At 63.6% G+C, this 27401-nt stretch overlaps 1 protein-coding gene across 3 annotated transcripts in view; it reads right to left on the reverse strand.

Annotated features, from left to right (window-relative positions):
- Positions 1-4967: 4967 nt before the first annotated feature.
- The window catches only part of SARDH (sarcosine dehydrogenase), a 61434-nt gene continuing 39000 nt past the window's right edge, over positions 4968-27401 (reverse strand). For all 3 annotated transcript variants that reach the window (XM_004757003.3, XM_004757001.3, XM_004757002.3), the window contains exons 17-22: positions 25747-25894; positions 21887-21980; positions 10005-10167; positions 9378-9546; positions 7647-7782; positions 4968-6309 (exon numbers count right to left, since the gene is read on the reverse strand). In XM_004757003.3, coding sequence (XP_004757060.1) covers positions 6184-6309; positions 7647-7782; positions 9378-9546; positions 10005-10167; positions 21887-21980; positions 25747-25894 — 836 coding nt within the window. In that variant the 3' untranslated portion in view covers positions 4968-6183. The remainder of the gene's footprint in view (positions 6310-7646; positions 7783-9377; positions 9547-10004; positions 10168-21886; positions 21981-25746; positions 25895-27401) is intronic.

The following is a 27401-nucleotide window of genomic DNA, read 5'->3' on the forward strand; positions in this document are numbered from 1 at the left end:
GTAAAGCTCCCCCGTGGGCCGGTGCTCCGGGCTGGCCGGCACAGGTGGCGCTGCCCCCATGGGAGAAGGCCAAGTCGCAGCCGCCTTTCCACAGCGGGCGCTATGCCCCGCGGCCAAGCTGGAGCAGGCCTCGTGCTTCCCGGGGCAGCCTCCACCTCCGCCCCCTCTGAGCTGCCTCCCATTTAAGGCCAAGTTTGGCTCCTTGATGGTTTCTGGAGGGAGTAACGGATGCGACTGTGTTCAGCCAGTTCAGCAAAAATGCCACCCAGCCTCCGGGGGGGTGAGAGGCTGATGGATGGACCCCCCGGTCCCCCGCTCGGATAACGGCCGCTGAGCTGCTGCCTCTCCCGAGACTCAGTCCATCACAGACGCAGACAAACGGGCCCAGACGCGCTGCACTGCGTCGTGTAAATCACGGCTTCCCGTGCTGTAAGTCACGCGGCGTGATCGCTGTGAAATGCCGCCTGGGCGGAGGCTGGACCGCTAGCCTGCCCTCCATCTTCTTTATAGCTTCGGGTGACAGGTGCAGGAGAGGCCTCTCCCCACAAGCGCAGGCCTTGGGACTGTGGCCCAGAGCACATCCAGCCTCTGGCCTTCATCTACAGGCCCAGCAGGACCCCGTGCCTCTGACCCGGGTAACTGCCAGCCGGGATAAGTGTCCTGGTCGGCCCAGGGCTGTGGGAAAGGGTACCAGGGAGACCTGCGGGCTACGGTGGGCCAGCCGCACCCACTGAGCCCCTCCTGGCCACCATCACTTTGTTCCCAACCCCCCTTCCGGCGACTCTCCAGGCTCTTTTGAACAGCTGGTGGGGGAGAGTGAGGGTCGTGCGGCTGTCTTCCCGTTCCTCTCTCGGCTATGCGGCCCCGGGCAAGTTGCTTTCCCTCTCCGGGCCGGTCTCCCTTGCTGCCCTTTGAGAGGCAGGGGCTGCCAGGGTAGATGGGAGGGACCCGTCAGCAGTGAAGAGCTCTGAGTCCCAGGCTGAGGCGAGCTCACCCAGGATCAGTGTTGGGAGGGGCTGGAGGTGGGGGCGGGGAGGCCTTCTCAGTCCTCAGGCTCCAACCAGAGAAGGTGGGTCTGCCTGGGCCAGCCCCAGTGTGCTGCCCGGTGGCCATCAGCCTCCTGTGCCCGTTCAAGCCTGATTTTCAGCGGATTCACATGCTGTGAAAGGAAACATTCAGGTTCTCGGGCACACCTGCCACATTCCCAACGCTCCATGGCTACATGTGGCCACGACCGCTCCGGCACCCAGCACAGACCCAGAGCACTGATTTCCTCATCATGGCAGTTCCACTGGGCGGTGCTGCCCTGGGGCTGCGTGGGGGTGGGAGGCGCACATCCCCGAGGGGCTGCCGTGGGCCAGCTCTGCACAGAGCAGCTGGACCACTGCAGGGGCCAGGATGTTCCACAGGGGCATCTTGGCAGGGCCAGTCTCCACGGCTAAGGACTGCCCTTCACACTATGGAAGGTCTGGCCTCGGGGCCCCGCAGCACGCCCCATCCTGACCACTGGCCTCCGAATGCTGGGCGTGGACAGGCACCCAACACTCTGCTCCCTCCCTGCCGCCGGCTGTCAAAGGATGCCTTGGTCCGTCCCCGCCCGCCCTTCCCATCACGCAGATGGAGACACAGAGCCTCAGGGATCCAGGCCGGCTTCCGCCGCTTCCACGGCGGCGGAAGACGAAGCTCTCTCGTTGCAGAACGGCCCCCTTCGTCCCCCCCCTGCCCCAGTAACACGCGCGGGAAACCACCAACGGTCTCCCTGGGACACACAGCGCTCGCCCTGTTTCCCCCACACACCCACCGGCCTCACGCACACACGCCACACTTCCCTGCACCTTCTGGAGGCTCCGGATGGAAGGCAGCCCGCGGCGTCCCGGGAGTCCCAGGCCAGAAACGCCTGCGTTTGTGGAACATTCCTCTCAGGGACGTGGGGAGCCTTCAAGGGAAGATTCTAGACGAGAATCCAGGAGGCCCTCGCTCCCTGCTTTGGAACTTCAGAGGGGCTGGGTTGTGCCCCACCCCTTGAAAACCCAGCTTAAGTGGGTCTAGAAGCTGCCCTCAGCATACATTCTCATGAAAACCAGAGTTCCGGGCCCACAATGGACGCAGGACCATCACAACGGCCCCCGAGGCGGCCCCGCTGTCCTCCGGCCCTGCGTCCTTCCGGCCCTGCGTCCCCCTGGGTCCCCCCCGGTCTGACACACTCATCCAGTCCCCGCCAGGGAGCAGGCCCTGTGGTGGGCGCTGGGGCTGGGTCCGCGGTGCCCTCGCTCACATTCCAGTAGGGGACACACACAGTCAACAGACACTGCGGAAGCAGACCGTGCGCAGACGCCGTGAGCCGAGGGAGTGCGGGAGGGCCTTAGGGACATCGGGGACAGCCTGTCCACAAAGGAGAAAGGGACGTAAGTTAAAATCCCAAAGGAGGTGAGAAGCGGAGTCCCGTGGGTATCTGGGGAGGAACTTCTGGCCATAGAACAGCCGTGCAAAGGGCCTGAGGTGGGGAGCTGGGAGGAGGCTGGTGTGGCTGAGCTGAGTGCGCAGCGGCGGCAGGAGACGTGGGTGCCAGAGAGGCTGCAACGGGCAGCCAGCGGGCAGGGGAGGCCGGAGCAGTAACCAGGGGTGAGGTGTGGCTGTGGGGCCGGGGGGTGGCCATGGGGGGGGCAGCACGGGGTTGGGCTCCAGACGGACTCAGGGGAGAGTCGCCGGAACATCCTCACTGCCACATGGGGACTCCTCCCTGAGCTCAGCCCAAAGCCCAGAGGCTCACTCTGTCTCCCCACCCCCTCTCCTGTGCCCCGGGGTGTCTGCCTCTCTTTGGGGACCTTTGCCCTCTGTCGTCCTCCCCAGTTAGGAATGAGAGCTTTGTCCTGGGCTTTCCTCCGGCTCCTTCCTCATCTGGTAGGGCTCATCTGGTAGGGCAGCAGCAGAGGGACCCCTGGGTGCTGGCCCGTCGAAGGGGTGGTCACCCCCGGGCCGGTGGAAGCCCTGCCCCCTGGCCTGGCCTTCGGAGCCCTGGGTCAGAGAGGGCTCCTGAGTTTGCTGGCATGAAGAGGGCTAGCACGTTCGCTGGGGAGCCTGGGGCTTCAGGCCTTTAATTTGGGGGGACAGGAGCACAGGGAGAACAAGGCGGAGAGAGAGCAGGAGGAACGGGGAGCAGTGCTGGGGGCGTGGGGGCCTGCGGGGCTCAGCCCGGGGAACCAGCCACGAGGCAGCGGCAGGCAGCCCTCCTGCCCCAGGGGGTGGAAGCAGCGGGCTGCCGCGCTGGATTGATGGTGCCCGGCAGCGGCTGGTGGCAGCCCCGCTCTGCTGAGCCTGTCATGGCCCCCAGCCTCGGCTCCCTCCTCAGGGCTCACAGGACACCCCAGCATCTCCTACCCGTGGGCCTGGGTGAGGGCTCAGAGGAGTGGGGGGCCTCACGGGGGGCCCGGGCTCCCAGTGGTCTGCCGCTGAGATGGCCCAGCCACCCGCCTCTCCCCCAGTGACAGGGGTCGGAACGTGCTGGGGGCCTCGGGCAAGCCCTCCGGCCTCTTGTGCATCCGCTCCCGGAGCGTCCTCTCACCGCGTCCGGGTTAGACTGGGCTCCACTGGAGCAGGCAGGAGGCCCGCTGGGGACCTCTGAGCAGAGGCAAAGCAGGGAGCGTGAGGACTCTCCCCGCCCCTTGCAAACAGGATGGCTGAGGCCCAGGTGAGGAAGGACAGTGGCCTGGGGCACACGACAGGTCAGGCCCACCCCAGGACCTTAGCACGTGATGGGCTCACTGTCTACAATCATTTTGGGTCTGTTTCTGGTGCCTCTTTCCCTAAAGCTTGCATTGTCCCCTCTGTCCACCGTGCCGGAGGGAGGAGGGCCCGTGCCAACTCCCAGCACGTGAGGCGTCCAGAAGCGAAGGGAGCGCTCTCCCTCCCCCCCCTACCGCCTGGGTGTTCTCCTGCCAGGCCCCTGGTCCTCCCTGGGGAGGCAGGCATCATCCCTCCCAGCGGGATCCCTCCCCACTGAGCCCTGGAAGACCAGAGGGGGCCTGCCGGCCTCTCTGACGCCCAGGCCGGGACTGTGTGTGGGGATCTGGGACCCGAGCCGTCTCTGACAGGCCAGTGCAACCCGCTGGACAGGCAGGAACCAGCAAGACCGTCACGTCGGTGGGGGGCTTTCCACCTGCCCTGCGGAGGGGCACAGCCCACCCGCCCTGGGAGCTCCGGAACTGCTGAGGCCGGCACACAGGTGGAGTCCGAGGGCACGGGAGCCCCCGTCTCCTTGTCTTGACTCCCAGCCAAGCTCAGCCCTGTTTGCCCAGAATTCCTGACAGCGAGCACCTTGCTGCTCCTTGTCCAGCAGAACCTTCGAGAACAGGCGGGGCGACAGGTGTCTGGACGGGGAGTAGGAACGGGCCCCGGCGCACTCGGAGGTGCCGGCCGTCTGGCCCATCCCTGAGCCGCTGAGGCAGTGAGCCTGGGGCCGCAGCCCGGCCTGGACCTTCCTGCCGCCAGTGGGGATGCAGCAGGAGAGCTCGGGGGGCTGCGCCGTGGCCTTGCCCACGTGTGACCAGTGCCCCTCCCGGAGAGATCAGGGTTATTTCTCCCCAGCGGGGAAGCGAACACGCCAGCTGCGAGGGCCCGGGGGCAGGGGTGGGTCGGGACCTGGTCTGGTCCCCGAAACCTCAGCCTTCCCCTGCCGCCCCCAGGACGGGCGGTGTTGGGGGGAGACACGGACACCGGCCCAGTCCAGGGCTCTGTGGCCAAAGCGGGGGAAGCAGGCCAGGCCGTCGGAGAAGCTGTCTCCCCTCCTCTCTGTTTCTGGCTCCTTGGGGTCCACTCGGCTTCCCCAGCACCTCTTGGGCAGGAGCCGGGCCCGCCTGGGGGTGCTGGTTTGCCAGATGCTCGTTTGCCTGAAGCGTGTCAAAGCCAGAGGCCCAAGCTCCCCGGCCTGTGGTCTGCGGAGGCGGCCAAAAAGCTTTCCAAAGGCCATGTGAAACCCAGACGTCTTCCCACGACTTCAACTTTATTAGCCTGACCGGTTCCAGGGGTGTGAGCCTCCGAGGGCCTGCCAGAGCCTGCCCACCCGTCAGCCGGCTTCTCCTGGCGTGCGTCCGCGGGAATCCTGTCCTCCTGTCCCCACGCACCGGTCGCCTTCTGCTCCCCAGGGGGTCAGGCTTGCCTGGGCAGGGCCGCACAGCGCCGCTTTGCTGGGGCTGCCTGGTGGCCATCGAAGTCCTGGGGTGTGATCCGGGAGACAGGGGGACGAGGCAGAGCCGGAGGGACCCGGGACCCAGGGACGGAAGGCAGAGAGGAGGGTCACGCCGGTAGATGTTTGGGAGTTCCGAAAGCCAGAGAAGGACCGGGGGAGTCACTCAAGACCCTGTACGAGGTCCTCCCCCAGGACCACGGGACAAGAAAGTCAAGGACAGGAAGCTCATGGCGATCATGAGGACCGAGGCCGCGTTCTGTCCGCACGCCCCTCCGTTACAGACCTAACGAACGACGTGCACTTGGGGCACTCAAGGCGGGAGGTGGCCTTTCACACGGGTGAGGGGGGCACCGAGGGGAGACCCCTCCCACGCCCTGCTCCTGCTGGCCTCGGGCATGAGAGGGCGATGGCCAGAAAGCGTTCCCACGAGAGGAGCAGGTCAAGGCCGGAAGGGCTCGCTTTCCAGACTCCCTCGCCTGCCCGCCTCCCCCCACCTCCTGCCCACAGGCCCAACTGCGGACCGAGCACCTGCTCTCTGCCTCCCCCGCTGCGCCCACAGCGGACGGTACTGGTCAGTCCTCACTCTGTCCCTAATTCCAGATGCACCTTGAAACTGCCCCGGGGCTGCCCCGCAGGCAGGCTGGGGATGCGGGCTTCCTCCCCGGGCTTACCGAGCGCTGACTCAGCATCTTCCCGGGACCTTGTAGGGGCCCCACGGCCCGCGGCCTGAGCCCGAGACTGCGGGTTTGTTTTGGGGGGAGGGGAAGGGTGGACTAGGGACCGTCCCTCGGTCAGTGACCACAGGACAGGCCCTCTGGGTCTTCCGTCCCCTCGGCTGGCATCCGATTGCGGGATTGGCCGGCCTGGACTAAGGGCAGGGAGACCCATGGGCGGATTCAGGTTTGGGTTCGGGTCCGGAGTCAGGGAGTCGGGCCCCGCGCAGAGGGTCGGCGAGGGACTCGGCCTCCCGCTCGGCAGAGGCTCCGCCCGTGCGGACGTCAGTAGATCCCCTTCACCCTCTTGTTGTCGGGGTCGAAGGGGGACTTGAGGTGAGCCTGGGCAGGGCAGGTCTCCCCCATCCGCTCCACAGCGTACTCCCCACTTTTCACAAAGTCCAGCGAGACCTAATGCAGGAGAGGAGGGGGTGGGCGTCCCTCGTCACCTGCTGGGTGGGGGGCTCACACCCACCTGAGGCAAATGCCTCTCTGTGCCAAGGGCTCCCCTCCGGACCGAGGGCCCGTCCTGAGCAGGTAAGGCCCCCAGTGGGACTTGACCACGTGCGGCCCAGCAGAGCCGCGGTCTGGCAACCAGTGTGGTTTCTCCCTCGGGACACAGCACACCTCCTGCCCCAGAGGCGCGGACCCCCAGGAACCTGGGCAACAGGAGACAGCCCGGTGTGCCGGGGCCCTGGGCACGCTGGCCTCGCTCAGGGGTCCTGTTCTCAGCACAGAGACGACACCCAGGGCCCGGCCACGGACAGGGCATCTGGGCCGCGCTCTGAGACGTAGACGACTCCTCTCCCAGCCGCGCGGGACAGGCAGTCCAGGGCCCAGGACCCCCAGGGGCCCAGGGTGGGAGCCGCTGCGTCCCACCCCCTCCCGAGGCCCAGCTCGCCCCTTGTGCTCCTGCCCGGACCGTCTGTCACACCCCGCCTCCTCCTCGCTGACCTTCTAGAGTCTCTGTTGGGGGTGGGGGGGAGCCGCAGCCCAGAGTTCTCAGAGAACGGCCACGGCTCAGGCGGGAAAGCTCAGCCCCAGCTGGATGGGCTTCCCAGCCCCGCAACCAGAGCCTTCCAGCGCCTGCACTTCCCAGCTGTCGCGGGGCTCGCGTGGGGCTCCAGCGACGCAAGCCGGTACGTCCATAAGGGTGTCGTGTCGTGACGGTGAGCGCCTCCCCCTCCTCTCTGGAGCCACACGGCCCAGCCCGTGTGGTGTGACCCTCTAGGGATCCCCTTGGGACCAGCTGGTCTGGCAAGAGCTTCCAGAACCCCCTCGGGCTCTGACCCCTCCCGGCTGTCAGTGGGGCCCTCCTCCACCGCTAGCGTGGAGGGAGGCACGGGGTCACATGGCAAACTGTGCCCATGCTTGCACACGCGTCTGTGTGTGCACACGTGTGCACATGTTCATGTGCACAGATGCACGTGTTCCCCATGCCGAGAGCGCCTCTGGGATGAGGGGAGAGAGGACAGAAGGGGTCCTGGGAGGACGGTCAGGTGTCCAGCGTCCACTCCAGGCTGTTGGTGCAGAGTGTACCAGCCCTGGGCCGAGCCTCTGTCTGACCCAGAGAAGCCTGGAGCTCCCAAAGTCAGATTCTTTCAGACAGAAAACACAGAAACAGCCCTGACGCTGCCCGGAGAACCCCCAACGCACCCCCCTCCCCCAGCTTGATGCAGGGGTACATGCGTCCCAGGGATGTCTGGTGAGGAACCCGGCTTCCCTTGGGGGTGAGGGGCTCGACTCACCGGCCCACCGTTGGGGTCCCGGATGTAGCCGTAAGCGATGGTCTTGTCAATGGCGAACCCAAAGTCAGCCCTCCGGATGTGGCCCACCACTTGGCCATTTCTCCAGATGGCCTCCAGGCCGAACATGGGCACCTTTCTGGAAGAAGCAAGACACAAGGCTGGGGCCCGAGAGTCCCCGGAGGGGGGACCTGTGCAGCCCAGACCCGGCGCCCCCAGCTCTGTGCCCGGGCTCCTGACCACGGGGAAAAGACCGGAGCTGGGCTCTGACGGCCGTGTCTGCAGACGGGCCGTGGTATTTGGGAAAGGCCCCCCTCGCCACTGATTTTCGCTGACTTCTGAGCAATTTAAAACCTTATGCCCCTGAGGCTTGCTGTCCTCTGCCCGGCGCTCTCTTCCCAGTACGACGCATCATCTAGCAAATGTCCTTTCCTTTAGTGCGCATACGGAATGAGCGCTGACCACACATTTTTGGGAATTCAGAACAGAAATCACAGAGATGACCCTGCAATCAGAGCCGCACCAGCGCCCGGAAGTCACCGGCCAGACCAGGTGCCTGGTTGGTGCTGTCCACCGAGAGCCGGACGGTGCCCAGGGCCGTGTCGGGGGAGCCAGGTTGGGACCCGATGCTGACATGGCCGTGGGTCCGCACAGGCAAAGCCCAGTGGCCTCAGAGGCTGGAGGGAAAAGGCTGGGGCCGGCGGGGGTCCTGGCACTTCCCGACTCTCTCATCCCAGCCAGTCCGGCAGAGCACGTGCCGTTGGCCGATGAGGAGACAGGCCCAGGGTCCCCGCGTGGCCCGGGGCCCAGAGTACAGGGGCAGCTCCTCACAACTCCTGACCATGTCCGTCGTCAGGACCGCAGCTGGGCGCAGCTCTGGGTGGATCTTACGGGCTAGAACACCTGGGCAGGCCAGCCGGGCTGTGGCAGGGGCAGTTCCAGAAGCTCCGAGCTCCGGGCGTCAGGCTGCAGGCACTTTCCGGAGGCCAGCGGGTGGAGGGGCTCTGCAGACCCCAGCCCCAGCTCCGTCCCCTCACCGGAGACCCAGGTGGTGGACAAGCAGCCTAACAAAGGCCCAGTGACCGGAGCCCGGGGAGAAGCAGCAGGACGATGACAAGCCACAGTTCCGCTCCCCCTCTGCCCCCACCCCCCCTTGAAGCTCTTGACACGTCTTTGGACGGCTCTAGAAGTCTGGGAGAAGCGGCTCCACCTGGGGCCTCCTGTCAGCAGCAAATCAACCAAGCCCGGCCGCTAGAGACTGTCGCTACCCAGATTCCCTCGGCGCCGTGGTGGGGCCGACACCAGCCCGGTGATGTCATGTCAGAGTCACCAAGCCCAAGTGGAATCGGTGACAGGCGACAGTATAGGCCCAGTCCCAAGGACAGAGCGGAGTGACCTGCTCAAAGCCACCCCTGGGTGGAGGGGGGCTGTGGGTCCCCACAGCGTGGGCTCTCCATCCCGGGCCAAGTGACCCTGTCCCCTGGCACCCAAGGTCTCCATCTGGAAGTGGGGAGGGTCGTTTCACCCCAGCCCCCTCCACCTGCCATGTCCCGGGCAGCAGGAGGATGGAACCAGAACATGGCCGGAGGTCACCACGCAGTGACCGGGACTCTGGGACCTCGGCCTAGATCCACACCCACAGCGGTAGCTCTGTGGCCTTTCTCTTTCCAAAGCCCTGTCTGAGGAGGGTGTGCCCCCGCCATGTCCCCTGGGCACGGGACCGCAGATACTCACTCATCCACGGTCAGGCACAGCAGGCGTCGGCGGAGGCCCTCGGCCCGCTGCTTCTCCAGGGCCGCCCGCCCCAGGAAGGGCACGGCCGACTTGAGCTTGCAGGTGAAGGCCAAGCCTGCCTCCAGGGGACTGTCATCGGGGCGCAGGTCTGCGTGCCAGTGCCGGTAGCCTGTGCGGGGGAGAAGAGCCGGGGTCAGTGCCCTGCAGGGGCGGGGGATGGGCTCCTCTGAAGGCTCCAGGGTTGGGGGGGAGGCATCTTCACCTGCACGAGCTGCCCTGGACGAGCCCTCAGCCTCTGCACTGTCAGCCGAGACGCTGGAGAGGGACGCAGGGAGCAGGTTTCCCAGGGACACCCAGGCACTGATGCCCAACCCAGCTGTGGCCCCGTCCCCACAAGCCCGGGCAAGCGTGTCTCCTGCTCGCCCTCCAAGTACAGGTGTCAGGGACCCCAGCACCATCCGCGTTCACGGGCAGCGCAGGAAGGGTGCAGGGGCGGGGGCCGCGGGCTGGAGAAGCAGGCATAAGTGGGAAACAGAGCAGAGCAGGAAAGAAGTGTGGGGGCATCAGTCCCGGGCCTGCAGCATGGCTCTGGGCGGCCCACCGGCACCGCGCGACCCTCGCACACACCTTTCTCAATGCTCAGGGAGTCGATGGCCCGGTACCCGGCGTTGACGAGGCCATGCTTGGCACCCGCAGTCATCACAGCCTGGTACACAGGCACGCAGGCTGGCCTGGGCACGTGCAACTCCCAGCCCAGCTCCCCGACGAAGGAGAGCCTCATGGCCCGCACCTGGGGGGACAGGGCACGGCTCAGACGACCCAGCTCAGGGCCCAGCTGCCACATACTGGTAGCCGGTCCTTACTGCCACCACTTCCGTTAGCTGGCCTGGGCAGAGGCTGTCCTGCTCCCGGGAATGGGGTCTCCAAGGACAGGGCTCCAGGCTCCAGCAACCTTTAAGGGGAAGACGGGTGTCAAAGGAGGAAGCAGACACACAGTTCTCAGGCCTCAACTCTTCTCAGTGGCTGTGCAAGTGTCCTGGGGAGGCCGTACCGAATGGCCAGAGTGTGCTGTCTCCCAGTTCTGGACGCTCGAAGCCCCACATCCGGAGGTCAGCAAGCTGTGCTCCCTCCGGCAGCTGTGGGAGAGGGTCCTTCCTGCCCCTTCCAGCTTCTGGGGGCCTCAGGGGCTCCTCGGCGTGTGGTCACGGCTCTCCATTCTCTGCGCCACAGGCCTTCTCCTCGTGTCCGCGTCTCCTCAACTTTCGTCTCTGATTGGGACACTGGCCACTGGAGTCAGGACCTACCCTGACCCTCGAGGATCCCATCTCAAGATTCTGACGTCAGCCCCATGGGCAAAGCCGGCAAGTTCCAACAAAGGCCTCCCTCACAGGGGCTGGGCGGGCTCGAGACGCAGACATCACCACCATGGCCCGGCCGAGTCCCCCAGACTCCCTCTGGCCTCACTCTCCTCCCCCGTAAATGGGGTCAGGAGCCAAGCTTTGTCGGTTTTAAGACGCTCCGAGGTGTGCTGGCGAGCCAGTCGCTGGGAGGCGGGTGCGACAGCTCGCGGCTCACCGAGGCCGTACCCCGAGGTTTCAGAGGCATCAAGAGGGGAAGCAGCCCGGTGCTGAGTCTCCCTGCGAGTGCTCCCCAGTCTAGTCAGCGTCGGTCTTTGGTCAGAGCCCAGCCTCTGTCCCTGCGACACAGTCTTCGAGGGACCCAGCCAGAAGCACAAGCCAGTGCTCCTCAGCTTGCGGCAACCAGGCCGAGGGCTGGGAAGGAAGGCCCCTGTCCGGGACAGCCCCAGCCGCACGGTGAGCGGAGTCTGCGGTGCAGACAGGCCTCGAGGAGAGCCGGGGCCGGGGGCACCGAGCAGGAGCGGACGTGTCGGGAGGGCGCGACAGAGAGGCCTGCGGCGGGGTTGGAAAGACCTTATCGCCAGGCAGACATTGTGAGAGCCGGGCCCCAGGGGTCTGCAAAGGACCACAGCCCCCACCCGCACAGAGATGATCGCGCTCTTCACACGGTGTCCCCGGGCCACGTTCTGCATGCACACCCCATCCCTGGCGCCCGTCTCGGCCCCCCACGGTGGCGGAGACCAAGGTGAACGACATCCGGGGAGGACGTGAAAACAGGGCACCGTGCCCGGCCTGAGCACACGCGGCTGTGCTGGAGCCGCTGGTCTCCGGGCACGTCCGGCCGGCGCACCTGGACGCCAGGCTTGCACCAGCATGGAGGCCACTGCCAGCTCGGGGCACAAGTCCCTGTCCAATGGCTGGTGCCCAGGGACTCGTCTCCGCTCAGTCGGTTCGCTGGCATGTCATCTACACACCCGGCGACAGGTGTCTGCTTCCTGGCCTTCCCAGGAGAGTTCTTGAGCCCAGAGTGTCCCCACTGGTGAGGTCAGCCCCAGGACTGTCCTTGAAACGAAAGGGCCATGGAGAGGACAGGGAAGCAGAGCTCTCACGGGAGACGGAGGAGCTTATCCCATCACTGCCCTGAGCCCTAAGGCCCGCACAGCTCCGGCCGGATCCTGTCTACACAGGAGGGGGCGGAGGCCACTCTCCCCAACACAGACCCGGCTCCTTATAAATCTGACACTTTAATCATATTGCTGCTGAGGGGCTGGATTCTGAAAGCTTTTGAAACAGTGAACATTTGCTCTGAGTTGCCATTTCCCCAGGCCTCTCAAAAAAACTCAAAATTGACACAGAAAATGTACTGTTGACATTTCCCTGCTTCCCTAGTGCAAGCCGTGGGCCCCTGACAAAGATTGCCTTGTCAACGGGGTTCTAATTTTAGACAGCCCACGGAGGAGCTTGGGGCTCAAAGCCAATCTCATTTTGAAACAGGAGAAATCATTTTTAAAGCTCACCCATTAATGGCCCAGGATTGCAGGTTCATGTCAGACACACATGCTCCCAGTCAAGTGAGAGGGTCAGCACTCGGGCTCAGCTTGAATTCACCGGTGGGGAGGGAGAGAGCCATCCGGGGCGCTTCCACACCTCCCAGGAGCCCCGTGAGGCTGGGAGCTGGCTGGCCTGGCTCTGCACGGCACCCCTGTGCTTTGGTCCAGCACACAGTAGGTGCTAAAAAAAATACTTCCAGAATGATGGAGGAAAAGAGGGGCAGACAGACCTCTGCTTCTGGCAAAGCGACGGAAGGAGTCTGGGGGATTCCAGTCTATGTTCACAAAATCACTCATCTCAAGACATCCTGCATGTGTCTCCACCAAAGCCGGTGGAGGTGGGAGAGTCCTCTTTTCTTCTGAGCAGGGACATGTAATAAAGGGTTTGCTGAGAATCAGGATATCCGGAACATCGGCTCTGGGTCAGCCAGGCCCATGCGGGTCAACCTCTCCCCACCTCCGTGCCCCCATCTGATAGATGGAGGAGGCCGGTGCTTGAGATTATTGAGTTCCTGGGAAGCAGGTGCCTGATACGTAGTCATCTGCCAGTAAAGACTGGGTTGGACTGACTTTAAAAGCAAGCCCCAAACTGAGGCAAACCCCTTTGCAAAACAGAGCGCCTCTCTCTCATAGTAACCACAGACCCTGGCTGGAGTCACAGAACCATGGGCAGTCATGAGGAAGGGCCTTAAAGCAGGTTTTATTTAAACCTTTTTCTCACCCTAAAGATCCCCCAAAATACTGTTGGAATTAATAAACATACTCAGCTAGGCTGCCCGATACAAATCAACACACAAAAATCAATGGCATTTTTCTACCTTAACAATGAACAGTCCAAAAAGGAAATTCTTTCAAAATTCCATTTATAATAGCATCAAAAAGAATAAAATAAAAATACACCTAGCTATGGACGTGAAAGACTGCTATACTGAAGACTACAAAACTTGGCTGAAAGAAATGAAAGCCGATACAAGTAAATAGAAACGCATCCCATGTTCATGGAATGGAAAACAGTATCATTAAGATAGCAGTGCTACCCAAAGTGATGTACAGATTCAATGTGTCCCTATCAAAATTCCAGGGGTACGTCTTGCAGAAATAGAAAAATCCATCCTAGCATTCACAGAGGATCTCAAGGGACCTCAAATAGCCAGATTAATCTTGAAGAGGAGTAAGGCTGTGGGCCTCTCAGTCCCTGATTTTGTAACTTACTGCCAAGATCCCATGATCTAAACAGTGTGGTACAGGCATAAAAGCAGACAAATAAGCCAGTGGAACAGGAAAGAGAGCCCAGAAGTAAACCTTCGTGTACCTGGCCATGTGACCCTCTGCGAGGCTGCTGCGCCCACTCACCGGGAGAAGAGACAGTCTCTTCAACAAACGGTGTTGGGAAAACTGCATCTCCGTATGCAAAAGAATGAAACTGGGCCCTGTCTTGCACCATATACAAATTTTAACTCGAACTGGATTGAAGACCCAAGTGTAAGTCCCAAAACTGTAAAACTCCCAGGAGAAGCCAGGGGGAAGCTTCGTGACATATGACATGAAAGGCACAGGCACAGGCAACAAAAAGCAAAATTAGTCCCAGGGGACCACGTCTGTGCATCAAAGGAAACAGCCAACAGTGAAAAGACAACCTTCAGCGTGGGAGAAAATACTTACTTATCATAACCAAAAAGGGGTTAATATCAAGAATCCATAAAGAAATCCTACAACTCAACACAACACCTAAGAAATGAGGAAAGGGCTTGAATTGATGTTTCTCCGAAGATGATATACAGATGACTAATAAGTATAATGAAAGCCTGGTCATTACCACTCATCATTAGAGCAATGCAAACCAAGCCCACAAGGAGATATGCCCATTAGGACGACTCCTGTAGAAAACCAAAAACAGAACAAAACGACAACAAACCAAAAGAGAAAGTAACCAGTGCTGGCAGGAGTGTGGGTAAAGCAGGCCCTGCTGATGCCAGGAAGGAGGTGCCGACACCTGCCCCAGCACGGGTAACCCTTGCGGACATGATGCTGAGTGAGCTACGCCGGACGCAGAGACAAATCCTAATCCAAACTCCACTTCCATGGAATTAAATGAGTCAAAGTCACAGAGACAGAAAGGAGACGGCTGGCTCCCAGGAGCTGCGGGGAAGGGCGGCTGGGAGTTGTTGGTTAACGAGTAGTGAGTTTCTGTTCTGCAAGATGAAAAAGTTCCAGAAACCGTTTGCACGACAACGTGAATACAGTTAACATGACCGGCCTGTATACTTAAAAAAGGTTAAGAGGGTTAAAAACAGACGACCCTTTCCTCCATGGGTGGGCACCTAAAGCCCAGAGGGACTGGGTGATTTGCACTTTCTTGATGTTTGGGACACCAGGGGCACGGGAGAGGCCGCAGACGCTGCGGACGCAAGGAGTTGAGGGGCCGGCCTCGTACAGGAGCGGGAGGCACCGTGCTGGCCGCAAGTGGGGGCCTAGGGTTGAATCTGAGTCCCCAGGGTTGCAGCCCCAGTGACTGACTTCCCTCTGAGTCTCTTCTGCAAGCCCTGCGTGATAACAGTGTGTCCTTCAGAGGCTCCTAGGCACACTCAACGGAACCGTCCCCATAAAACCCCAGGCAGGGTGCTCACCGTCGGTGAGGCGCTGCTATGGGCCCGGATAAGGATCTGAGGGCTCAGGGGCATCAGCCACTCGCCCCAGGCCCACAGATGTCCTGGGTAATGTTTGCTCATCAGCTCCGGCGCTGCGGTTCCTTCTGCAGCACAGACCCCCATGTGGCCGATTTCAGGCCCCTGGCAACTTCACGACCGCTCACGGGTCTTCCTAGAGATTCTACAACAGCTCTCCAGCCCGGACGAGCCCATCACAGCCGCTCCGAGGAAGCCACGACCGGGAAGTGGCCGCGCAAGGGCCCACCCGGGGCTTCCAGCAGGAGCGCACGTGCGCGAAGCCAGGAGACACGCGCTCCCTGCCCTACACTGACTCACTCTCACTTCACTATTTTTGGGTGCTTGGATTTCAGTAAAATTTCGGGTGCTCGGGTGTTAGTAAGATGTGATTCAGGAGCTCGAGCTCGAGCTTGGGGCCTCGCTGCGCCCCCACCAGCTGTCCGTGGACATGAAGCCAGGCAGAGGCTGGGCCACTGCTGCACCGGGTCAGGTCAGAGGACACACAGGTGCCCGGGAGCAGGGGAAGCCATGTGGCTCTGGAGAATGCCCTGGGCATGTCACCAGAACGAGCCTGCGGTGTACCTTTCTGGGTAAATATCCCAGGAGAGCTCAAGCACATACACCCACAGACACGGCCCGGCACGTCCAACCTTTCAGATCACATTAGCTCATGGCAGTTTCACAAGTTTCCAGGCGTTTGGTTGTGTAACAGCACCCCCGACACACCAGGCACATTCTCCAACTGAGAACTGAGGATCCGAGGGCCCCAGAGGCAGGAGACAGGCAGGGATCTGCGCCTCTGCAGGGATCTGGGGCCCTGAACCCACAGGAACGGGATGGGGGGTAAGGTTGGCGACAGATTCAAGGATCTTTCAAAACCCCCTGGAGGCTCCCAAGACATCCTTGATTCTAATGACTTTGCACTAGCGGGACGTGCAGTTCCTCCCCGGTCCGGTCCGGAAGGCCCGCGCGCAGCGGTGGTAAAGGTGAGGGAGGTAATCACGGGAGTAAAGACGGCCGTGATGGTCGTCGCTGCTGGGTGGGGCCAGTGGAGGTGGTGGGCGGGGTGGGGGGCGTGGCGGCGGGACTGTGACGGGGTGGGGGTGGGGGTGGGGAGGATGAGTGGAAACTGAGTTCACAGAATAGATACGAGGTTGAAGTTCAAGTAGCATGTGGAGAACATGACCCTCTCCAAGGATCTGAAACGCTCCACAGACTGCCCAACCCTCACGGGTCCTCTTCCAGGCCCCGGGAGCGCCGAATCAGCCACAGACCCTCCCGACTGCCCCTCCCCAGGCAGCCGCCGCCGGAGCCGCAGGTTCTGAGGCACCATCCGGAGCTACAGCTCGTGCCAGACAGACGTCAGTCTGCCCCACGCAGCAAGACAGGGCGTCGGGTCGGAACACCCCGTGTCCCCTGCAGGGCGGCCCTCCATCCCGCAGGGACTTCCAGAATCTCCCAAGCCCAGAGCTGTCCAGTCTCACTCCAGCCACGCTTGGACCTGACACTTCTGCGGTGAGACATCCCTGTCCCCCAGGGGACACAGAGAACAGTGGCTGCGGTGTTGCTCCGCCGCACCCCTGGGACCTGCCCTTGGCCCCCGGGCTTTCCAGAGCCTCAACCATCTCCAAGCTCATACAACGCGACTTCAAGCTAAAACCCAGCTGGCAGAGGCATGCGCACGGAAGGCTCTGCGTGGAGGCCGGAGCCTCCGACCGGCTGGGAAACCTGTGCAGGTAGGGGAACGTTCCATCCCGAGCCCAGCCAGCCGTCCGGCACCGCAGCGAGCATGTCCCACCGTCAGGAGAAGACATCCAATTTCTTTCCGACCTGAAGTTAATTTTCAGAAGAAAAACACTTCCCCGCTGCGCCTCGCGACGAGCTCGCTGCCCTGCGTCCGCTGCTTTCCAGACGGGCCCCCTGTCCCGGGCCGAGGCGCCAGGAACACCACGTCTCCCCGGGCCCCCGCACAGGGAGAGCGCGTCCCACCGGGAACCTTGCTGGCCTCGAGGCCGACCGGTGGGAGGCAAGGACTTCGGGTCAGCGGCTGCCAAGGGGACCAGCTCCCTCCACCCCTGTTCTCCTCTAGGAATGCGAGGCTCGTGCAAGCTTGGGGCCCAAGTGTTTTGGGGTGTTACTGCAAGACAAGGACGGCGTTCGGCCGGGAGCGCCACTCGGCGGGGGTCATCTGTTGGCCGTGAGTGTGGGTCACGGTGGGCAGGGCCCTGCTCACCCCCTCGGCCCGGGTGCGGTCTGGGCTCCGGCCTCCTCATTCGGTGCACTGTGACCCTGCCGGCTACACAGGCCGCATTCCTCTCCTGCATCTGGGTGGCTGGGATCCAGGGACCTTCCATCAACCTTGGCCGGGCCCCCCCCTCTGGCCCCGGCGCCTCCGCACACGGAGGGATCCGGCGCCAGAACGTGCTGAAGCCGGTACAACGCATTATTCGGGAGAATACGAAATCCCCCCGGCTTCAGAGAGAGTTCAGCCCGTCTGGACAGACTCATGAGAACTCAGAAGCGATTTTAGGTATTGTCTAGACTTTGTGCTGCCAGTGGGGGAACCGAGGCCAGGAGAGGCGGTCCCAGAAGGTCGCGGCAGGACGAGAAGCCAGGCCTGCAGGCCCCCAGCTCTGCTGAGCACAGGGGTGACTTTGTTCCTGACCCTTGGGTTCTGGGATGACCACGCTCCACCTCCCTGCCTGGCTGGGAGGCCACCACGGGGCCTGGACAGCCCAGGTCCCACAGCCTGGGGTACTGCCTGGCAGACTTCCCCGCCCCTCTTACTGGCCAGTGAATGCCTGGCAAAATCTTTATGTCCTAGGCTTGGCCTATCCTGGACCATCATGGGGTCTGGGCCACTTGGAGGTCAGCAGAACCCGTAATATCAACACCGAGGAAACTAAGCTTTTGCTCCATTCTGCCCACGCCTCCTCGGCCCTCAGGAGAAGGCAGTACGGGGGGCAGGACTCTGGCACGTCTGGGCACCAACGTCCCACACCGTCTGCTGCATCCCCGATGCTCCTGCCCCACGTGGCCCTCGTCTCTAACGTCTGGGCCCACCCCCAGCCCCTTAGGGCAGGACTGGGTCCTCCCGGTGGGCCACACAGGGTGAGCAGCAGTGACCTGACCTCCAGAGAGCAGCAGGGGGGACGAGGAGGTGTGCGACACCGCCAGGCGCCGAGGCCGGGATCTGCACGAAGATGGTTTAGCCGGGCACCGTCCCCCGAAGGGCCCCGCGGCATGAGGACAGGGATGCAGGTGTGACCCCACAGGACAGTGAATTCGTGGGCTTGGAGACCAGCTGTTCTACGGAGTGAGGTGGCGTCGCCCGGGCCCAGGGTGTTGGTTGGTTGGTCCCTTGCAGGGGTTTCTGGCCGGCCCGGGAGAGGAAGGAGTCTCCGCTGGCCGCCCCGGGCATGTATTCCTCCAGTCCTGCCAAGGGGGCCAGGGTGCAGAGAGCTGGGGGACCCCCGCATGAGGGCAGAGCCCCTCCCCACCCAGCACAGGGACACCGGCTGCCCAGGCTTGCCAAGACTCCCTCCTGCGAACGTGGTCCCGGCCACTGCAGGGCGGGCTGTGCTGCAGGGCCCGCCCTGCCCCCAGCCCACCCCCACTAGGCCGTGAGCCCGCCTTTTCGACCCCAGAGCTTCCGGGTCCAGCCTGGGGCCTGGCCCCGGGGGACTCCTAGCCAGCATGTCTGGAGTTAATTCTAGACCCCAAGGTGCAGGTAGGGGACCGGGGTGAGGGGTGGAGAGCACGTTCGGCGCGGGGAATGCTGTTCAGGCTACAATGCCGGGCTCAGGGCAGAACCTGGATTGGCCCGATGTGAGCCGAGGGCGCTGGTCTCCCGCAGACGGGACCCGGCCTAGGAAGCTCTGTACCTTGGCACCCCTCGTTCCCCAGAAGGCCTGGGACGGCCCCGGGCATGGGGAGGAGGCAGAACATGCCAAAAGATGGGCAAGAACACCGCGTGGGGTGACTGGAAGCCAGGACGGGTGCCTGGGACACCTATTCCCGGGTCTCACTCCGGGTCTGAGCAATCTGCCTTGGGCCCGTCATCAGAGCCGCCAGAGGCCCGGCGCCCACGCGGAGCTCAGCCCCGGGCGGGGCCCAGGACAAGGAATGCCCAACCGTGGCCACGGCTGGAGGTGGGAGAGGGCCACGTGGGTTTTCAAAGTGGTTCTCGGAGGACATTTGAAGGAACCAGAAAACTGCTGCAACTGGAGCAGCTGGCGGGTCAGTCGGCGAAGCGTCTGCCTTCGGCTCCGCTCACACCCCGGAGTCCCGGAACCGAGTCCCGCATCGGGCGCCCTGCTCCGCGGGGCGTCTGCGTCTCCCTCGCCCTCTGCCCCTCCCCCGCTCCCGTTCTCTTACACTTGCTCCAGTGAATAAACAAAATCTTAAAAAAACAAAAAACAAAAAACCTCTTACAACCACCGTCGGGATAAAGCGGAGTGTGCAACCCATACGTGGGCGGTCCTGCTGCTGTCTTAGACCTCGCGGACGAGGCCGGGGAAAGAAGGTTCCGTGAGGAACACGAAGCCGCTCGCCCGGGCTCGGCTGGGGCCTGCAGAGGGACAGGCGCTTCTGTCTCCCTGCTCCCGGCTTACGAACGTTCCCCGTGTCCGCAGCGAAACACCGATGCCCACCCTCTCTCCAGCCGGACCCCGGCATCCCGTGCACCGGCCCTCCCCGTGCGTGGGTCCTGCCCATGCGCCTGCCGGTGAGCCAGCACGGGGCGGGAGGGGGAGGCTCAGAGAGGTCAAGGGTCACCCCCAAAGGGCTCGTGCAAACGTCAGCTCTGCCTCCAGGCCCCCTGCCCTCTTCGCCACCACACGGCACACTGTTGGTTGGAAAACGAACGTTTGTTCACAAAGTAATAAAATACGTTTGACAAAGCCAGGAAGGCCTGTTCAGAGGAGACAGTGAGGAGAAGCAGCCCCGTGGGTGTCCTGCACCCCGACCGGGCATCCCCGGGCACCCTCCCCTCGAGTCTGGGCCTCCTGTTACCCCAGGGAGGGGTTCGTCCTGCAGCCTGGTCTCGCTTCCCCTCGGTCCCAGATCTGACTCAGCCTGGCTCCCAGGCCCGGCTGGCCAAGGTGCAGACAGACAGCCACGGGCCGGGCCCCGGGAGGTGGCCGGGGCTGCCAAGGGCCAGCCCCCGGGGCAGGAGGCAGCTGCAGCCCACTGGCCAGGAACCAGTCCCGGCCCTGGTGCCTCTCTTGGAGTGGCCTGGGCCGGGAAGGGACGTGCTCCTAGGTTCTCTCTCCCACTGCCCCTAAGCCAGGCAGGCCGAGCAGAGTGGACGCCAAGCCTCTCAGCTCCCCATCACGCTTCCGCAAGCCAGAACCCAGGCCCCACGGGGGCTCACGGCACAGCTGCAGTCAGAGCCTGCAGGAGGCCAGCCAGGGCCTGGGGTCGCACTGGGCTGCTTTCTCGAAACACCCACCCCCTCTGGTCCTGGCAGGCAGCTCTGCACCAAAGAGGCAGGAAACAAGACGGAGACACCAGCCCCCCCCAGCTTCCTGTCCCTGAGCTCACTCCTGAGAAGGCAGGAACAGAGCCTGGTCAGTGCTCCCCAGCTCTGCAGGGCGGCCTCGGCCCCCACCCTCTCCAGCAGCCCCTCGCCAACACCAGTGCACGCTGCTTATTTGCTCATAGGACCCAAGCTGGGCCTGGAACCCCAGCCCCTCTGTGGGCCAGGGTCCCACTCCTCACCAACATTCCTTGGTACTGTCCCCACCCACCCCTGACGAACGCAGAGAAGGGGACGAGGAGAGGCGCCCCCAGCCCAGCTGTCCGCCCACCCGCCCCCAGCGGGCACGTCCGTTTTACGGACACGTGGCGGCGTGCTTTCCTATCTGACAGCCAAGGGCCGAGGGCTGTCCACCGCCCTCTCTGGGCTCGGTCTCCGACATCGGAGCGGCTGCAGGGCCTCGGTGCGAGCCCCGGCCACGAGCGCCGCCAGCCTGACCGCCACGTGGGGCCATCCCAGACCGGCCCCTCCCCTCCAGTGAGCCTGCCCCCTGGGGACACTCCCGAATGTCTGGACACATTTTTGGTTGTCACAGCCGGGGGTGCTCCTGGCATTGAATCAGGGGAGGCCAGGCACGGGCCGGACACCGTACAGCGCCCGGGACGGCCTCCAATGTAGAAGATCTTCCCAGAGACCCACAATGGTGAGGCTGAGAAACGCGGTCATGGAAACTTCCTGTCGTTGGAGAGACGATGCGGGCCCGCGTGTGCCGTGGGGTGTCAGATCGGAAACCAGCCACTGAACTTCCAACAAGGATGTGGAGGGAAGCGACGGGCTGACCTCGAGCTGACCCCAGCCTGGCCCCTGGTCTCCGAGGAAGCTTCCAGCCAGAGCCCGGTCCAAGGGAGCCTGACATCACCCACCATTCCAGAGCCTTGGGCCCCAGGACCTGGGCTCTCTGGGGGCTGGGGCAGGGGTTGCGCCCCCCGTGCCTGGAGAGCTGCTCCCCACCTCCCCCACACCACAGTGCGGGGCGGGCAGGGGTAGGACGACACTGGGGAAGGACAGGCGTCTCCTCGGGGAGAGCTGTGTTGTCCCCAGCCCTGTCGTTTCTGACGTGACAGAGAGAAGACACACCACCCTGACCCGAGAGGCCATGCCCTGTGCCTCCGAGGAGGGGCAGCCGTGTAGGTGGCAAGGCAGAGGCTGTGTTTCCTGGCAGGAGCCTGGGAGTGAGCCCACCGGCAGGTGCCAGGCACTGGGCAGAGCCCCCCGGGGGGGGGCGGGGGTCTGGCTTGGATCCATCACCCCTCTGAGCGCCGAACAGCTTGTGGGCAGGAATGTCTGGTCCCCATCTCACAGCGGGGAGCAGAGGCTTAGACCGGCTCCCACGTCTAAGCCCCAGGCACACGGCTGCCGCCCACAGCTCAGGAGAAAGCAGCCAAGTGGTACCTACCAGGTGCCCGGCGGCTCTCACCAGCTTGTGGGTGGAAAACGGAAAAGCCTCGTTGCTCAGGTCTGCATCCAGCACCTCCTGCAGAATGGCCCGGCTGTGAGCAAGAACAAAGTTGGTTGATTCGTCAGTCAACAAACACTTGCTGAGCACTCCTGCGCGTGGGCCCTGGGCCAGGAAGATGCTGGGGATACTGCAGTGACCAGGTCGAGTCCCTGTGCTCGTTAGTAAGGCAGACGAATGGCAGACAGGGTCTTCATAAAAGCACACCAAGATGAACACGAGCCAAAGATAGAGTCCGTTCAAAAAGCCAGGAACAGTGACGGGGGAGGTGAGCCCAGCCTGCGCGGGAAGCAGCTCGACACGCGCTCCTGGGGCAGCAACCCCGCCGTCGAACGGCCACAGGAACAACGGGCAGGAGGCTGGTTTGTGAGCTCCCTGAGGGCGGAGGTTGCCCTCCTCACCTCCGCCACCTGCCACCGCAGAGCCCCGCTCTCACACTTAACAGGGCACCTGAGACCTCGCTGGGCCCGGAGCCCTCCGCACCCAGGGAAACCCTCACTTCCTGGGCACCCGCCCCCTGGCCTCCCCCCGGGCCTTCGTTCACTCCTTGGTGCACCATCCAGGTCTGGGCTCAGCTGTCACCTCCTCTAGGAAGCCCTCCCTGACTCCCTGAGTCTAGGTCTGTGAAGCTCGGACACATTTCCCAACAGGGCACCTCCCACAGGGGTTGTACCTGCCCCCTCCTCCCTGAAACCAGGCGCTCTGTGACAACGGGGCTCCTCTCCCAACGTGCCCGGCGCAGACAGGCACATGGTAAATAGAACTGATTGACAACAGCCCAGTTCTGCACCCCGGGGCGGGCTCCCCATTGGCAGGAGACAGCCCCGCAGGGGGGTAGCGGCGAGTGCTGGGGCTGCAGGGTAGCGCCGCTCGGAGGGCTCCCCACCCCAATGCCACCCCCACGGTGCTGGAGCTGCCCACCCACACCGGCCCGAGGTGCCCAGTGTGCTGCAGGCTGCCTGTGCTTATGTAACACACGCCCCCGGCACCCACGTGGTGCCGCCCCCGGAGAGCCCGTCCCCAGGCTTCCAGGAGCACGTCCTCTCTGCAGCCCCAGGGACGGCCGGCGTCTTCCCAGCCTGTGTCCCTGCAGGAGCAGGAGGCTGGAGCTGCCGCCCGGGCTGAGGGCTTGAAGGAGCTCAGCGGCAGCGCTGGGGGCAGCTCGGGGCACCGATCTACGGACAGGGCGGGCACACAGGTCTGCGGAAGGCAGGCTGGGGCCCAGGAGGCTGTCCCTCCCGCAGGCAGGCAGCGATGGCCAGAGACGCCGGGTCGAGTCCCGACCCCCCCTTGCTCGCCCTCACCCTCAGCCTGTCCTCCACGGGGACCGTGCGGCCTCCTCCCCGGGCCCTCGGGAGCATCAGTGAGCCACCGGGACAGGGGCCAATCGCTTCTGCACGGTCTCCACCAGCCACACGTGGTCACTTGAGTTTAACCGAATCAAAATTAAATATTCAGTCTGGCCACACACGTCAAGGGCTGAGGGGCCACCAACGGCTTAGTGGCTACGGTCCTGGACCACCCAATTATGGACTGTTCCAGAGAGTTCTTCGGGACAGCAGGTCACTCAGCACGGCCCGTGGCCGGGGGCTGACAACTCCAAAGGTCTAGCCCCACTGGTGGAGCCAGCAAAGCAGATACTCGTGCGGGAACGAGGCGCTCTTGGAGGAGGAGAAGATGCTCGGAGCGGGGAGCGGAGGAGCTACCGGGGAAGGACACGGCTGTCAACGGCGTCCGCCTGGAGCTGCTTCTAATGAAGCAGAGGAGGCTGACCCGTCCCCCCGGGGCCCTGTCTTGATCTGGCTGCCCACACCCTCCCTCCCCTGCCTCCCCGCCTCCCCCACACTAAAAATAGCCCACTGCGGGCTGCCGGCTCAGCGGTAAGGGTGTGGAGGTTTCCCTGGGGACGGGCCAGGACCCCCAGCCCTGTCCCCCACGGGGCCTCCAGTTTCCTCTCCTCCCTTCCCGGCTGCACATGCTCCGCCCCCAGCCACCCTGCAGTCCCCTCGAGCCCTCTGGAAGCATCACGCTGCCAAACCCAGCGGTCAGTTCTGGTCCTCATCCCACGTGGGCCCACGGGTCCCCTGGACACCGCTCGATGCTCCCTCCTCCAAGTCCTGGCTTCTCCGGCCCTTGCAGCTCCTCACGCAGCTGCTGGCCTCCTCCCCAGCCCGGCAGTGAGACTCTGTTGGAGCCCAGTCCCACCACTGCTCTGCTCAGTGCCCCCACTCAGAGAGAAAGCCACTGGACCTACAGGCTCTCAGCTCCTCTGCTCTCTGAGCGCACCTCCAACCACTGCTCCAGCCGGTCCCACTGCTTTTCCCTACATGCATGGGCACACCCCTGCCACAGGGCCTTTGCACCTGCTGTTTCCTCGGCCTAGAACCCCGCCCCTCCAGAGAACTCCAAAGGCTGATCCCTCATTCCCTCCAGGGCTTTGCCCAAACGTTCCCTTGGCGGATGCTGGTCAAACACTGGACAGAAGCCAATCACCTTTAAAGTACGCGACCGGCTCAGATTCTATACATTTGACCAGCAAGAAGGTCCTGCCTGTCCGCCAGGCGCCCCTGAGCAAGGCCCACATAAAAACAGCTACAACACAGCTTGGGAGGGGAGGTTGGCCTGCCCAGGACCCAGCCAGGGAGGTGCTGGCTTGGTCAGCCCTAAGGCACCCGGGAAAACAGACCCCGCGGCAGGGTCTGAGCGTGTAGTCCCCGACCCACGCTTCCTCTCGGGGGCCCACTGTTCCCAGCACTTTAGGGAATACATCCTTCCTTTGATGTGGGCCTCCCCTGCACCTCTCTGTCCGGCGGGGTCCACCGCTCACGAGGCGTCTCTCCCACACCTATGTGCACCTGGGCCGTGGGGTCAGTGATCGAACACATGAGCCAGGTGCAGAGGGTCCTGTGACTCCTCAGGAAGGGCCAGTGCTCAGGGTCCGCAGCTGTCCGACAGCCTGGGGGAGCCCATGCCCGGCCGCCCTGAAACTTACTAGCTGCGCCACCCTGGGCAAAGAGCTCTACCTCTCTGTGCCTCTTTCTTCCCCCAAAAGGACGAGAACAATTAGAACCGCTTCCCAGGGCTGTTATCGGTGGCTTCAGGAGGGGTCAGTGCAGGGCTTGGTGAATCACAGGCGCGCTTGGTGGTGGTTAACACGATGGTTCTTTCCCACGGGTCCCCCGCCCCCGAGTCCCTTCCCGGAAGCCCAGCTGGGGGGATCTCTCCGGAGGGCACAGCTGCTCAGGTGCCCCTTTGCTCTGGCCCCCTCTGTGGCTCCACACACAGCCCGCAGCTGAGGACGTCACAGGCTCTGACGCCTCATGGATGGGCAGGCCGCTCGGCAACATCACGAAGGAATGACCGGGGCGCCCATCGGCGGTCCTCCTCACCAGAAGTGATGGCGCAGGCATCTGGACCCGGGGGCAATAGCCTCCGCGCCGTACTATTCCCAGCCCCGGCAGCAGGTGGACCCGGACTGGCTGTGCCCACTCCGAGATGGCATCCGTAACTCCCAGACTCCATCAAAGACCCACAGACACCCCCCCAACACCCACACGGGCCCTTCTGCGACCCTGGAACCCCCAGATGCCGAGTCGCCGTATGGTTGAGTCTGACGATCCCATTAAGGGCTTCTCCGAGTTCCAGCACTTGAAGATTTAGCCAGTGTGGCATCTCTGGGCTCACCAGAGCGTCCAGGGAACCAGAACGTCCCGTTCTGGGCCCGCAGTGGTTCTGCCCGCACAATGCAGTCGGAGGGACTGGGGGCTGGGTCCCGGGGCTGGGCGCCCCCTGCTCCTCACCTGGCTGGGCCCTGGATGCTGATCAGACCCAGGTCCTCGGAGCCGTCGATGAGCTGGCACCGGAACTTCTGGTCCTGCAGCACCGTGCGGATGTGAGCCCAGTTGTGCTGCGCCACGGCCCCGCCCACTGCCAGGTAGTAGCCGTCCCCTGGAAGAGAAGCACCGGCTCAGGACAGGACGGCAGGACGGGGCGACACAGCAGGGCCTCTGGCCTGAGGACGTATTTACTCTTTTCTTAGCAGTGAACAGCACAAGGCAGAGCGCAGGGACCCTCTCCGGGGTCCCGGCTTCTCAGCGGGCGGGCGGGGGCAGGGATGGGGGGGGCCAGGGTGTAGGAGCTCCAAGGGCTGCACATGCCAAGGCAGCCCTCTCCTGGGACAGTCTGCGGCTTTCACCCACTTCTCAAAGGGCTCCCGATCCAGGAAAGGGGACATGCTCCCAACGCCAGCCCGCCACAGGGAGGCTGCTCCGTCTGTGTGTCCATCTGTGCCGGGCAGCGTGGGGGGGTCCCTTTTCCTCTCTGGCTCTCATTTCTCTCCATACTCCCCTGGCCCCTGGTCTCCAGGTCCCCCTTGGCCTCGGCAGGACTTGCTGGGGCCAGGCACTGGGCTGGGCTCTATAGGCAATATCCCCTTGATTCCCGGGAGGCCTGGGAGGCTCAGTCCATTAAGCTTCTGCCTCCGGCTCGGGTCATGATCCCAGGACCGTGGGATGGAGCCCCACACCAGGCTCCCCGCTCAGCAGGGGGGTCTGCTTCCTCCTTTCGTTCTGCCCTGCTCGTGTTCTTTCTCCCTCTTAAATAAATAAATAAAATATTTTAAAAAATATCTCCCCTTGATTCCCCCGAGGAGGCTGATGCTCACCACCACCCCAGAGTTTCAGAAAAGGAGACTGAGGTTCATGGAGGTCACATGATAGAAAATCAGACTCTGTCCAGTTCTGAGTCCATGGCCTGGGCCACACTGCCACCAGGGCAGGGGGTGAATGGAGGGCGTCCCGCCTCGGCCCAGCATCCTGGGAGAGCCACTGCCCTGGAGATCTGGGACCTGGGATAGCTGTGTGGCCCTGGGCCCATCACACAGCCTCTCTGAGCCTGTACACTCTCATCCGCAGGGCTGCGGCTCCTGGGGCGAGTGGGCTCCCGCTGGTCCCGCAACATCTCCAGGAAGAACCAGGGGAGGTGGGCCTGGGGGTGGTGGGGTCTCCTTCATCTCCGCTTTCTCGGTAGCTCCCCTCGCGACGGCCTCTTTCCTTCCTTCCTCATTAATTCCGACAGGGCCCCCGGCCATGGCGCAGTGGTGCCCGGGCTACCCCGGAGCTCCCGGCCGCTTCCACATCTGCACAGTGGGACGGGCCTGGAGCTGGCCTTGTGGACCCGGTGCACACAGCCACCATGGGAGGGGCCGCAGGGAGAGGCCCAGAGCCGGCAGCCAGGCTGGGTCTGCCCCGGGAGGCATCCCCTTCTTGGGGTCCTGCGTGGCAGCTGCTTCTCTCGGCCCTGGAGACTGTTGGCTCTGGGCATCGGCCCTCGCAGGCCCAGTGCCAGCCCCGGACCCAGCGTAACTCGCGGACACCATGGAGATGGCTGGGGGCTCGGGAGGCCGGAGACCCCCCACGTGCTCTCCTTTGGCCCTTCCCTGGGGCTCCCCCACAGC

The sequence above is a fragment of the Mustela putorius genome, unplaced genomic scaffold, assembly GCF_011764305.1.
Source record: "Mustela putorius furo isolate JIRA1106 unplaced genomic scaffold, ASM1176430v1.1 tig00000596_pilon_pilon_pilon, whole genome shotgun sequence".
NCBI classification, from domain to species: Eukaryota; Metazoa; Chordata; class Mammalia; order Carnivora; family Mustelidae; genus Mustela; species Mustela putorius.